At 36.7% G+C, this 14731-nt stretch overlaps 1 protein-coding gene across 5 annotated transcripts in view; it reads left to right on the top strand.

The window, feature by feature from the left end:
* The window catches only part of C1GALT1 (core 1 synthase, glycoprotein-N-acetylgalactosamine 3-beta-galactosyltransferase 1), a 65175-nt gene extending 57682 nt beyond the window's left edge, over nucleotides 1–7493 (top strand). Inside the window, exon 6 of one of the 5 annotated variants that reach the window (XR_013160370.1) lies at nucleotides 519–857. Coding sequence is in view for 2 of the 5 variants with exons in the window: in XM_077123165.1 (XP_076979280.1) it covers nucleotides 6190–6300 (111 nt within the window). In the remaining 3 variants the exon portion in view is untranslated. Of the gene's footprint in view, nucleotides 1–518; nucleotides 858–6189 lie in introns of those variants that run through there. The other 4 variants (XM_077123165.1, XM_077123128.1, XM_077123175.1 and 1 more) reach the window with 4 other exon arrangements.
* The last annotated feature ends 7238 nt before the right edge of the window (nucleotides 7494–14731 follow it).

The raw sequence follows: 14731 nt of genomic DNA, 5'->3' as shown, positions 1-14731 counted from the left end.
TTCCAGACATCTTTCCTACTAGTCTACTCCAAAGGCAACATGCACTCAGAAGTTAATAGGTTTGTTTACAAAGCCTTGTAGTCAGAAATTATTTTCATATCTTTCTTAAATTTCATCTCTGACTTAAGTCTTATTCTCTTCTTTTTCATCTGTGGACAAGGAAGGTAATGGATCCTTTCCCACATAAAAATACAGGACTGATTTCTAGGGTCAAGACTTAAAAATCCCTTGTTGTTAAGATCCAGAAAGATTAAGAAAATTTACCAAGATGACACAGTTAATAAATGATAGAGCTGGCAACAGAACTTTGTTCTTCTGACTCCCAAGTCAGTGGTTTCTGTGCTAAATTGCAATTCTCATCATTCCTGAATAAGTTTAGCTATATACCTTTAACAACCTAGATTAAAAAAAAAACTCAAATATATTTGTCTTTGAATTGTCCCTCCTAAGAATTGTATACTTAGGTTTTCTCTAATCATTACAACAGTATTATAGATAGTAATTGCCTCTTCTTACAGATCAGAAAATGAAAGGTCCAAGAAGTTGGGTTTCATGCCCTTTGCCACGGAACTGGAAAGTGGCCATGAAGGCATTCAGCCTACAGGTGTCTTGACTCCAAAACCCTTGGAACCAATAAAGAACATTCAGTGGAATGATTTTGTGGTCTGCTTCCTGTAATATGTATTCTGCCCAGACTAGGAATCCCCCTTTGCCAAGCTCACCACCTATGTATGCAACGTTTAAATCACAGATTAAATAAACATCACTTCTTTTAGAAGCATTTGCTGAGGAACATTCTCCTACTCTACTTCCCCTTTCAGCACTTAGCTCAATGTTTTATAATTGCTTTTTCTTTTATAAGTGCTTTTTAAACTGTTTCTTTTGCTGGACTATAAGGCATTGGTAGAACAGAAATTATATTTGCCTTTGTTTCCTTTTGTGCCTGGGGCATAGTAGCAGTTTCATAAATATTTTTCTGAAGAAATAAATGATCAGCTCCCTGCCTGTATTTTTCAGACTGCTGTAGTCCCCTACCTTCTGTTCCTTTGTTATGGAGCCCTCTAAACAAAACACTTTTCTTGTGAGTGCAAAGGAACCTCTAAACAGATTTTCTGCTCAAGAAAATGTTGGTGTGAACTTCCACATATCATGCCGTTAGGCAAAAACCTTGCATTTATCTTAGAAGAAGATAGAAAAAGAGAATAAAACCTTGGGTATAGGCAAAAGGTTTTAAGTTATTTTGTGTTAGAAAATTGGGCTCCTTTTCTCCATAATAACCATTAGACTTTCCAAAGCATTATCACTTGCTATGTCTCAAGAATTCCTGATTACTAGAGCATGCTGTGGTACCAAAAGAAAGGTGAGGTGGTTCCTAAGATGGTAAGGAAATACAGTGTGGAGAAAACAGGATGTAGAGATAATTGTAATTTATATTTCAACTCACAAATTTTATATGCTATTTATGTGCTATTACAAAAGGTTTCTAAAGTTCAATAAAGCAATAGATCTTTATTCCCTCTAGACATTAATTCATCAGTATATTTCACAAAGTCTGTTTGTTCTTGTTCTAAAATAAATCACATATAAGACAGCAGAAGCCAAATCCAAGTGAGGCTGCACCAGGTTCAGTCCTGTTTCTTTTCAGTCTCACTGCATTAAATGTTCAGACCCATCTTAAATCTAGTCTCAGCCATGGTCACCTTGTTACTCTAATCAGCCTTGAAGCTTAACAGAATGTTGTCTTAAAATGTCACTCATATTGTGATACTTTAATTTTAACATGGCTACTTCCCAATCAGTCTTCATCCTCTTTAAAATATCGAAATTTTTGAGGTAGATGCAGAAACAAGAGGTGGGAAGATAAGTGAAATCTCTTATTTCCTTAGTGATCATAAGTTAGACATGTGATGAGCTATTTCTGATATCCTTAAGTAATCATAATAATTGGTATTTTCCTTTCTGACAGTCTCATAATCTTTACCAGGTTAGCTTGTTATTATAAGTTTCATTGTACTTAGACCCTCTTAAGACTACTTGGGCAAATCTTCAAAGTTACCAAAGGGAAACTGGTGGTCAGAGGTCAGGTGATTCAGAAGTGAGAACAAGTGAAGAGGAATTGAGTGGTGAAATTTAACCCGAGTCTGAAGTTTCAAAATACATCAATATCCAACTTCTTTATATTTGAATAATATACTGACTTAGAAGGTGGAAAGGGATGAAAAACTGCTGGGTGCGCATACGTTTTAATTTAGGATCATAAATGACCTCATATGGCTAATCACTTCATAATAATATAAATTAGTAATTTAATATATAATTTTGACTATATACTAAGCAGTAAATATTAGCTTGTTTGCCCTCTTACTAGTTTAGTGATCTTTACAAAATTTAAAGAATGTCTAAATTTGCTCTTTGAGAACTCCCTCCAGATCACTACATAGAATTGTTTTATTTTTTATTTTTAAAAGATTTTTTATTTAGATGTCTTCACGTGCATACAGTACATCCAAAGTATACAGTCAGTGGCTAACAATATCAACATATAGTTCTGTATTCATTACCATGATCATTTTTAGGACATTTGCATCACTCCAGAAAAATAAATAGAAAGAAAATACTAATACATCCCTTACCCCTTACCCCTCCCTGTCATTGACCACTAGTTTTTCAATCTACCCATTTTTTTTACCCCTTATTCCTCCCAATTGTGTGTTCGTTTCTTTTTCTTTTTTTTTTTTTTATTCATCTGTCCATACCCTGGATAAAAGAAACATCAGACCTAAGGTTTTCACAATCACATGGTCACATTTTAAAAGATAAATAGTTAAAAATCATCTTCAAGAATCAAGGCTGGGCGGGCCGCGGTGGCTCAGCGGGCAAAGTGCTTGCCTGCCATGCCGGAGGACCTCGGTTCGATTCCCGGCCCCAGCCCATGTAAAAAACAAACAAACAAACAAAATACAATAAAACAAGAAAATGTTTAAAGATGTTTCCCTTCCTTCCTTCCATCCTTCCTTCCTTCTCTCTGTCTTTCCTTCCATAAAAAAAAAAAAAAAAAAAAAAAAAAAAAAAAAGAATCAAGGCTGGGGCATGTACGAAACCAGAAGGGAAGATAGAGGATAAAGACTGAGATGCTATAATTTAGAAATGCCTAGAGTATATAATGATGGTGATTAAATATACAAATTAGAAAATGTTTTTGCATGAGGAAGAACAAAGGAATGTCAATATTGCAGGATATTGAAAATAGGTGGTATACGGGAGAAAATACAGTCGATGTAAGCCAGGGTCTGTAGTCAACAGTAATATTGTAATATGCTTCCACTGAATGTTAAAAAAGAATTATGCAAAAGCTAAATGTCAGCAGGTGGGAGGATTGGGATGGATTCTTTGTGGAAGAAAAGTAAAGGTCTTCAGATAGAGTATGGTGGCAAAGGCATGTCTATGCACTTAGACTGGACTGTGTGATGTGTGAATAAAACTTTAAAAATGAACAGAGAGAAACAAGTGCTAGAGAAAATCTGGAGAAAGAGATGTACCAATTCATTGTCAGCAGGCAAGTGAGAGGTACAACCCCTTGGAGGGCAGTGTGGTGGTTCCACAGGAGGCTAGAGGTGGGTTGCCATATCATGTTGAAACCCCATTGCTCAGTATATACCTGGAGGAACTGACTGTGGGGACAGGAATGGACATTTGCACTCGTGTTTCTGGCTGCAGTGTTGGTGATTCACAATGAATGGAGGTGTCCTAAGGGTACAACGACTGAGGAATGGAAGGGGGTAAATATGGAGTATACATACAGTGGACTAACAGCTGTAAGAAGTAATGAAGTTGTGAGGCGGGCAACTAGATGAATCAACCTTAAGAGCTGTTTGTTGAATGAAATGTCAGGAACAAAAAGACAAATATCATGCCTCACTCGTATGAACTAACTATAATATTAAAATTTGGTGAACTAAAGTCAAGAGCATGGTTTATCAGGTTGGGGCATATTGTAAATGATCTAGATTGCAAACTCTAACAGCAGTTACCTATATTCAGGAGATGTAACTGTTAAATTCTAAATTCTGAGATACTGAGCTGTTTGTATATAACGTGGTCTTTCCAGAAACTTTGAGTATTATGTGACACCTGAGACCCAGGGTTACAGCTCTAAAGTATGAAAGACAGCAGTACCCCATAGAGAAACTGTTTAAAAAGTTGCAAAAGTGATCAAACATCAAGTTAGAGATATGAGTGAAGCTGATCTGAATAAGACTAAAGTAAATCAGAAGACAGGATAAAATATGATAATCCATATTTGAAAACTTCAACTTCTGTGTGAGACCCAAAGGGAGAGATGTTTATTTGGTGCAAAATTTATATTTTGGGTTGTGCATTTCCTAATTTAACTTGTATGCTCAGTTTAGTTGAATACCATAAGTACGTGGAATCTTGACCTAGGGCATGAGATTTTGTTGGTTTGTCCAGGTTAGTGTGATGGCCTGATAAGTCCCAGAGTGATATGGACAGTGAATAAAGAAGTATTTGCAAAGTCCCCTTGGGGGAATGGGGAGAAAGAGGGAAATATTCAACTTCCCCATTTGGAGAATTTCTGATATTCTCGCAAGCAGTGGGGACAACCAAATCAATAGGCTGAGCCTTCCATCTTGGTATTCTTCCCTTGCAAAGGATAGGCTAAACCTACTTAAAATTTGGCTTAAGAGTCACCCCCAGAGAACCTCTTCTTTTGCTCAGATATGGCCTCTCTCTCTAAGCTGACACAGCAAATGAACTCACTGCCCTCCCCCCCCCCCCCACGTGGGAAATGATTCCCAGGGGGGTAAATCTCCCTGGCAATGTGGGACAAAAATCCCGGGATGAGCCATGACTCGGCATCAAGGAATTGAGAAAACATTCTTGGCCAAAAGGGGGAAGAGAAAAATGAGAAAAAGTGTCAGTGGCTGAGATTTCAGAGTTAAGAGGTTATCTTGGAGGTTATTCTTATGTATTATATAGATATCCCCTTTTTAGTTTATGGTGTATTGGAGTGGCTAGAGGGAAGTACCTGAAACTGTGGAGCTGTGTTCCGGTAGCCTTGTTTCTTGAAGATGAATGTATAATGATACAGCTTTTACAGTGTGACTGTGTGATTGTGAAAACTTTGTGCCTGGTACTTTTATCTAGGGCATGGACAGATGAGTAAAAAAATATGGATAAAAAATAAATAATGGGAATGAAGTTTAAAATAAATTGAGTAGATTGAAATACTAGTGTTCAATGAGAGGGAGGGATAAGGGGTATGGTATATATGAGTTTTTCCTTTTTTCTTTTTTCTTTTTCTGTAGTCATACAAAATGTTAAAAAAAAATATCATGGGTGGGCCACGGTGGCTCAGCAGGCAAGCATGCTTGCCTGCCATGCCAGAGGACCCAGGTTTGATTCCTGGTGTCTGCCCATGTAAAAAAAATAAAAAAAATTTTAAAAAATATCATGATGATGAATACACAACTATGTGGTGATACTGTGAGCCATTGATTGTACACCAATTATGGAATGTTTGTATGTTAAAAATGTTTAAGTTTTATCAATACAAAATTAAAAAAAAAAAAAAAGGATCAAGGCTACTGGAACCCAGCTCAACAGTTTCAGGTACTTCCCTCCAGCCACTCCAATACTCCATAAACTAAAAAGGGATATCTATATAATGCATAAGAATAACATCTTGACTCTATCTGAGATCTCTCAACCACTGAAATTTTATTTTGTCTCATTTCTTTCTTCCCCCATTTGGTCAAATAGAATTGTTTTAAACATACTCTTTAGGTTGTCCTCTTAGAGAGTTTTCATTTTTCCTCTATGCATTTAAAACTTCTCATGTAGTATTACCTAAGCTTCTTGTGGCTATGGAGACTGAAATGAGTGAAGCATGGGAAAATAGGGCTCTGAAAATGTAAAATAATGGCTGTGCCCAACAGTACAGTTGTCAGTATCCGTGAAATTATTTTTTTTAATGAAGTTAAAGAAGATTGGTTTCCTTTAACTGACACCATTTTACTTCAGACTCTATGTGACTGGATGGTAGTTATTTCCTCTTTAAAAGATTAATTGTATTTTTCACGCCTAAAAATTAATATAGCCTCACCCCATGGCATGGCATGTTAAAAGTAGGAGTTCTCATGGTTACTTCATTTTTCACCTCTCCCACAGGTTATTCTTCCCAAGATTCAACCCAAGCTATTCTGCACACACAAGGTCAGCAAACATTTGTTTTATTTTGTTAGCTTTAATATAAACCAAGATCATGTCCAGGAAGCCTAGGTGTGGTAGTACAAACATCAGGTCTCCTAATACCTTTAGTCTAAACTAGAGTAGGTCAACACCCTCTTTCATATGGGCTAGAATGACAAAAACTATTTGAGAGGTAACAATCAGGCTTCTAGAGCCAAGGACTATTATGGTTTTATCTTGACTGCTCCTTACAACATTTCAGGGCTGTCTTTTAGAGATACTAACCCACATTTAAAAATCAAGGGATAAAGCTTATTCCTTGGGGACGGACCTCACTCTCCACTTAGTTCAACAATTTGGGTGTGAAAGGAGATGTATCTTGTGGGAACACAAGCACAGTGATCGTTTTCCACCCCACTATGTTGCACATAAGAATAGATCAGGACCTTGGTTGACTGCTTCTTTCTGCCTTCGCATTTTAGTCTGGAAGCAAGGTAAATAAAGAGTAATATACTTCAATTGTGTATTATAGTCCTGCCAATTTCCTTCCTATTGGGTAAAATTTAGCCATAGGTTTATGCTATCAGCTAATTATGAATAAGATGATTAGAAAAGAAGAAAAAAAAGACCAACCCCCCTACTCCATTACCACCAATCATGTCTTCGGTGAAATCTTCCACTTTTTATTACTCTCACAAAGAATAAACACAATATCTATCAATAATGAGAAGATCAAATTTTGAAGGAAGGACCAGCCAGACTGAAGGTAGTACAGAGCTGTCAGGGGAAACACAGGCAGAGGGAACTACCTTGAGAGAACAACTTCCAAGTGTTGCTTAGTTCAGGTGTTGGCCTAGGGTTTACCTTTTCAAAGTCTCTCATTACGCTTCTCTTACTTTCCATGTTCTGTTCTTTAAATCTAATTCTTCCATTCATATAAATGACTATTTTTGTCCCCAGATTCTGTGCTGGATCTGGGGTTGCAGAGAGGAAAAGACACAGTTCTACCCCTAGGAGCTCCATGTCTGGAGAAAGCTCCTAGTTTAACTCTTACAGTACTAATGATACTTTTAAGTAGCCAAAACAAAAGCAGCAGTTAAGGTTAAGGACTTAGAAGTAAAGAATAAAACTCAAGGACAACAATTATCAATTTGCCTAAGAATAAAGCCCTTCAAGGTGAATTGTCTAGCGCAAATGAGATTTTATTGAGTTCTTGGTTTCATTCATCAAATTTTTCAATTCTAGGATTTCCATTTGGTTATTTATTTATTCATTTAGTTTCCAATTCTCTGCCAATGTTTTCCTCAAACTTATTTTTTTTTTGTATTTCCTTAAACATATAAAGCAAAATTATTATATAATCCAGGTCTGATAGATAACTCCATTATTTGATTCTCCTATGGGTCTATTTCTTTCAGTAGTCAGTTATGTTTTCTTGTCTTGTTACTTTTGATTGAATACCATCTTTAGCAAGAACATCACCTGTGTCAGTAGGCTTTTGAATAGGGCAAGTGGATTTGTACCTTACCTTATGAAAATCACAGCATCTGTGCTACCCACAGACTTCCAGTGGCAATGGTATATATGTCAACTGTCAACCCAAGAACCCCACCAACCTTCTGCTGACTGACTTCCTAGTGATGTTACACAGATAGCACAGCAAAGGATTGTCCTTGGAACACCAGATGAGAGAGGGTGTAACCTTGATTCCTATGATGTTTATAATTCCCACACTAATAATTAGTACAATAAAGTAATAAATTAGTGATTTATTATTAACTTAATATCTTTTTTGACTGGAGAAAGGGGATGGACTTACTTCATTTTAGACAAAGATGAGCAGACACACGTGGTCATAAGGGAAGAAGGATAAGTTTGTATTTAATTCCTTAGCAAGTCACACTTCAGTTGAGTGTTTGTGAATTCAAATTTAGAGAATAAACACTGAGGGAAGTATCTTGTATTCCTTAAGCATTGTTGTATCTTAGAATCAAGCTGTGCATTCCATACTTAGCTGACCTGTATTGATCAGCAGCCACATGTAGGAAAAGCATGCAAGTCTTCACCTAGATAGTAAAGGCTAAGGACTGGACTCTGTGCACTTCTGGATAGGTGCTGCCTAGTCTCCAAAGGAGTTTCTAAAGCTGGACATATTTTTAGGGGTCAGTAAGTTCTTAAATTTTAAAGTTAAGACTTAAAATATAGAGAGATAGCAGGTATGGACTCTTTTTTTTTTTTAGCTGAGAGCATGAATCTTAAGGTTGTGCATGTAGGAATTTCCTCCAATACTTAGTGGACTGGGACCTCCTCATACCAGCAAATCAATTATTCTCTGGCATATTGCATGTAGAGTATAAGCATAAATATTGTGAAGGTATTATTTTTGTTTTTTATATAAAAGCCACATGTTTGATGTGATTTCTGTTTTGATATTCACCAGTTCACCCATCCACGAGCCTGGTCTTTATTCTAGAGAAGTAGGAAGATGAGTTTAAAGCAAAAAATAAAATTACTAGTTGGAAATTTTGTGAACATTATAAATGGCTTAGAGGAGGCCATCTTTCATGAAAAGCTATAAGAATAAAAACAGAATTTGGAAAAGATTAAGTTAGATATTTAGTTAAAAATTCAAAAAGTTTAGACTTAAAGAGGTTTGCAGAGAGTTGATCATAAATATTTGATGAACTACAGGGATCTTAGACACTGACATTGTTGCTTAAATTTTATATTATTTCAGATCTTGTAATCTGGACATAAAATCACTTCATTGATGAGGTATGGGAGATACGTAGTTCCAACATGCCTGTCTTAAAATTTTATGAAAGCATTTACTTTTTGAAGTGTTAATATATTTGTATGGTGCAAAATTCGAAAGGAAAAGAATGCAGTAAAAATATATATACCATTTTCCCCTATCTTGTTTTGATTTTGAAGGATTTGATTTGAACAGGATTCAACAGGGAAAGGTGGTGGACATTACACACTGTATGTTCTAGTTGCCAGCAGCCAGAATGCAATATACCAGAAATGAAACAGCTTTTAAAAGGGGGAATTTATTAAGTTGCAATTTTACAGTTCTAAAGCTGTGGAAATGTGCGAATTAAAGCAAGTCTATAAAAATGTCCAAATTAAGGCACCAACAAGAGGTTACCTTCACTCAAGAAAGATCAGTGAAGTTCAGGGTTTCTCTCTCAGCTGGAAAGGCACATGGCAAACATGGTGACATCTGCTAGCTTTCTCTCCAGGCTTCTTGTTTCATCTCCAAAGGTCTCTGGCTGGGTGGGCTCTTTGCTTTCATGGATCTAGTCCTTTCCAAAATGGTTCCCTCTTAGAGGTCTACAGTAAGCAACCCCGCCTTGAATGGGTGGAGACAACATCTCCATGGAAGCCATCTAATCAAAAGTTACCACCCACAATTGGGTGGGTCGTATATCTGTGGGAACAATCAAAAAGCCCTCACCCAGCAATACTGAATGAGGATTAAAGGACATGACTTTTCTGGGGTCCACAAGAGATTCAAACTGGCACACTGTAGTACCCTAAAATGGGGGGTAAAACAGAATGGAATGTGAATATTAAGTGAGTTGTTTTTTTTTTTGGAAGGTTTCTTTTTTTCTTTTTTGCGACTTTATTGAGATATAGTTACCGTATATTCATCCAAAGTGTACAATCAGTGGTTCACAGTATCATCATATAGTTGTCCATTCATCACCACAGTCAATTTTTGAGCATTTTCATTACTCCAAAAAAATAATAAAAATTAAAAATATACATCCCATACCTCTTACCCCCCCCATTACTTATTTATTTATTTTATCCTTATTTTTTACTCATCTGTTGATACACTGGATAAAGGGAGTGTCAGCCACAAGGTTTTCACAATCACATGGTCAGACTATAAAAGCTGTGTAGTTATACAACTGTCTTCAGGAATCAAAGCTACTGGATTACAGTTCAACAGTTTAAGGTATTTTAAGTGAGTTTAGATACATAGTAAGAAAAATTAAGTGGACAAAAGCCAAGCTCAGTCTGCAAAGAAAATGTTTAGGATAAACAAAATTAATAGATTTTTATATATGGCCCAATACCTAGTACTAGATACCGAGCATTTGCCATGTATTTATAGTGAATCCTCACAATCACTCTACAAGATAGGCATAATGATCCCAATCTACTAATAACACTGAGGTTAAGTAATTTTCTTGGGTTTGAATCTCAGTTCCACCTCTTACAAGCTGGGGAGTCTTAAATTTCTTAAAAGTTGTAACCCTCACTTTCCTCATCTATAAAACAGGGATGGATAGTGTTGTGAACGTATATGTAAGTTACTTAGCATAATGCCTGAGTCATGTAAGAACTTTATTATTTGATTTTTATCATTGTGTGCTCAAACCAGTCAGGTCTATTCTGGAAAATAGCAAATTAGAAGGAGCCATACTTTAGTTTCTTTTATTTTCTTTCTGAAAAGCCAACTATACACTAAGCCATCTCTATTCTCATCCTACAACTCTGGGTTTTATTTCTTAGAAATTAAAATGGGGCCTGAGAATCTCACTTGATAATGTAAATTATTTCTCCTTAAGTCATTAACATTTGTATTCAGTCTCCAAGGACATGTACTTAGATTTAAAAAAAAAAAATAGAACAGACCCTCGGTTTCCATTTCTAGTCCATGATTTCCTGATTCTATGATTACATGAGCCTCACACAACCCTACACTACCCATAACCCTACGGAATATCAGTTATAAGAGTTGGTAACCTTCTATTGGATGTTTCACCACATTTTCTTCTCACTAAACACAATTAACGTGTGGTCATCCAGGTAGAGGAAAAAACCTTTCTAAGGTCTAGAAAAGCCAGGATAGGTCAACTGGACATCAAGCAGAGGCACCAATTTATAGGGAATACAAGGCGTTCTGGAAATATGGTACTGTCATGAGCACTAAGAGAATATATGTAGGGAATACTCTGATAGACTGCTTAGGATGAGAACTCAGAGCTTCCAGGGAACATTCTGGAGAAACACCCAGTGTTCACTGAATTACCAACTGTTGCCTCAGTTAACTGAATTTCTACTGTTTTGCTACTGTGGTATGAAAGATTGAGGCCTGAACTGGGTATACCAACTATCAGCATCTCATCTTCTCTAGTCTTTCTCCATGCAAAGCTTAGCCTCACCTTTAAAAAAGGGTTGAACATATTTAGAGATTCAAATTTTGGGTATGCATGTACTCTCAGGTCTTGATTTTTATAAAATATTTTTTATTATCACCTAAGATGATGCACATAAAATCTACACTGTATCCTGTTGTTGGATGTTACATTTCAATCCTCTACACTAGTGATTTTTATTGGCACTGAAAAATGGACTTTCTGGAAAAGGATAACATGCCTGACTTCACCATCCAGAACAGAAATTCAGCCCTAACAATGGGATTCATTGGCCTCACATCTTGCTAGTGCCCAGTTCACCAGTGTACAGAGCTGTGTCAAGCACAACTCTTCTATTAATTAAAATATAACAAAGCAAATGCCAGTAATAATCATAGTCATGAATTGATTCCTTACATAAAGCTGTTCTGTTTTGACTTCATCTGTCTTGCCACATTGTGGGGTATTTCTTGATAAATATGTAAATAATGACACATTAGCAGCATAGAAAGCTTTCTTTAAATAGCTAGCCATTAACTGCTAATATGTCAATTACAGTTTATTCCATGACAGAATTCCATATCTTTGTTAATTTTTTGTGCCATATCACATAGACACAAAAAAATTCAACTTCACTTGTGCATTGGAGAGTGTACTGTATAACTTGTGATTTCAAGTACTAAAACTAAAGAACGATACTTTTTGTTTTATAAGTGAGGAGATACACCGTGTTATCACTAATGCACAAGGGAGTGATTTGATCATAGCAAAATCTTGAGGACATGTGGGTTTGGGTGACTTAAGAAGCTCTAGGTAACAAACATCCTATCAGATAGAAAATTCATGTGCCAAAGATAAGAAGGTCCTGTAATGGGTAAATTTCTAAGATTTGGAAATGCTTTATAAAAAAAAAAATGTTTTTTTTTTAAAAAAAGTTATAATGAAAGATGATGTATCAATGATGCTTTTGCAGGTCCCATTGTCTAATTATAAGATCCACTCTAAATTTGATGTGATAAACCAGGATATCTTGGAGCAAGTTATAGAAAAATGCAGAGCTATCCCTTTTAAAGTAGGTATTCAGCTGCACAAGTCAAGAGATATTAATGGCTGTTGTTAGCAGTTGGTATTTTTGCAGTATGCAAAGGTGAGAGAATGTATATGAATTCTTCTTTTGTGAACTCCTTCTGTTAACTATGAAAAGAATCTATCTGTTCAATCTCATCAGAGATTTTTTTGAACCACGAGCTAATGCTTGATGAATGTAAATCAATTTGTACTGATGGTACCCCTTACTATGCTTGGTAAAATTTCAAGCTCTGTTGCCTATTGAAAGAAAGGAGTAGCTTATTTGTATTATGCATTGTCATGTACTAGTTGCAAGAAATTTGGTTGCAAAAGCAAAGAGTGATCTGTCTTCTTTGTATATTAACAAAAAGTTCACCAAGAGATAAAGATCTTTACCTCTTCTATGATTTTTGTAAAGCAATTGGTAGCCACCGCATCATCTATTTACATATAGAAGTGAAGTAACTTCCGCAGCAATATGCTTATTTTGTAACAGAGTAGAATTATGAAAATTAGTAAAGGGCTACTCTCTAGTGCCTCTCTGAGAGGGTGGCCCATCTCCAGTTGACCTGACTGCCCATCTAATTGAGGGTGGAGGGTGAGTGTAGTAGTGGAGTTTGGGATTTATAATCAGAAGGAATGCAAAATAAAAACAAATAAACAAAGCATTGTATATTATTTAGATTCTGGCATGGAAAATAAGATTATGCAAGGGAAAAAAAAAAAGATTTCCAAGTAAGGCTATCGCCTTGAGAGAGGATTTTCCAAATACTGTCATCTCCTCTCTTTAGTATATCAATCTCAACCTGGGAGAAGCAACCTGGGAGAAGACTTGTGGGCCAGAGAAGAAACTTTTTCTGTCTACAACAGCATATCTGGGAGACTTGCTGCTGAATGGTAGAAAATGCAATATGAGCAAATAAAGGACAATCCACCCATTTTTTTCTAGTGGGAAGAACGAAGCAGGATGGAGAAAAACGACTAGAAAAGCAGAGTTAAAGAGATGTCTGACCCAACTCCTCCCACCCCCAAATACACCAGCTTAGATAAGTAGGAAAGCTCAGTGAAGAAAACTCAGAAGTAGAGGAGGATTCTTACCACAACTCTCCACTCTGGTCTAGAAGGGATTGCCTCAGAGGCTGTTCCACACCAACCTGGAGAGCATCCACTTCTCTTGGCAGTGTGGAAGGTCAGGAAGAGATTGTATTTACCCCCAGTGGCCTTAGTACAGACATGGCATAAATAGGATCAGGGAATTGCTGAGTCTGTGGTGGAGAGCTAACCACAGGGAATTGCTATAGTGAGATGGGATGCTCCATAGAGAGGGTTCCAGGGTAGGTTACCAAGCCAGGGACTCCGAAGTGCCTGCAGTCCCTGAGGATCAGGGTAGAACTAAGTCAAAGAGAGACCAGGCAACAGAAGACCCAAAGTACCTCTAATAAGCCCATGCCCCAAGAACAGATGACAGAAACTGCTCTCTAGAACTGCTTTAATGATTCCTAACATGACACTGAAGAAGAGGTCCAGAAGAATATGGAGAACACTCAAAGCCCGTGGATAATGCCTAACTAGCACACATCGGGACTCTGTGGTCCTCTGCATAGAAGGGTAGCTGCAGAATTTATCCACAAGCGTCAGTTGGGCAGGTAAGAACTAAGTGAACCAGATCTGTCACCCCAAAGACCACTGTGTCAAGAATCTTCCCCTCCATACAAGAGTCCTAAGAACCCCATCTATACGCCTACATCCTCAGAAGTCATCTTAGAGAGGAGTCAAAGACATGCAAGATAAGAAATCTGGAAGACTGGTTTTTGTTTTGCTTTGTTTTGTTTTCCCAAAAGCTGAGCGTTGACTGAAGGGATTGTTTCCTTTATTAGTTTGAACTAAAATTTCAACCAGATAGGGTTAAAAATTGAGGATTTTTACCCCCACCACTTGGGGTCAAGGAGAAGCCCGGGATGTTTATAGTTAAAAATAATAGAACTATGTACAACTCAGTTGTAGTGTAAATTAAATTTGCAATGCTATCACATTTATTTTTGAAAGCCATGAGAAATAAAAGTCCACTTAATTACAACCAAAGTAATAATACTTTAGTTGACTATTTAAAAAACAGAAAGTTTTTCCTTTACCTAGCACATGCAACAGCTATGCTCAAACACGAAAATGAACACAATTAATTCATCTAAATAGTGCTTAATAAGAACATGATGTGGCCAAAGAGATACTTGCTAATTGGAATAAAGCAAGTTTAATAACTTTCCTTTTCCTGAGGAAACAGTTTTAGAAAATAAGGAACT

Source organism: Tamandua tetradactyla, chromosome 1 (assembly GCF_023851605.1).
Source record: "Tamandua tetradactyla isolate mTamTet1 chromosome 1, mTamTet1.pri, whole genome shotgun sequence".
NCBI lineage: Eukaryota > Metazoa > Chordata > Mammalia > Pilosa > Myrmecophagidae > Tamandua > Tamandua tetradactyla.
The sequence above is the reverse complement of the archived record's forward strand: the minus strand, read 5'-3'. Positions and strand labels throughout refer to the sequence as shown.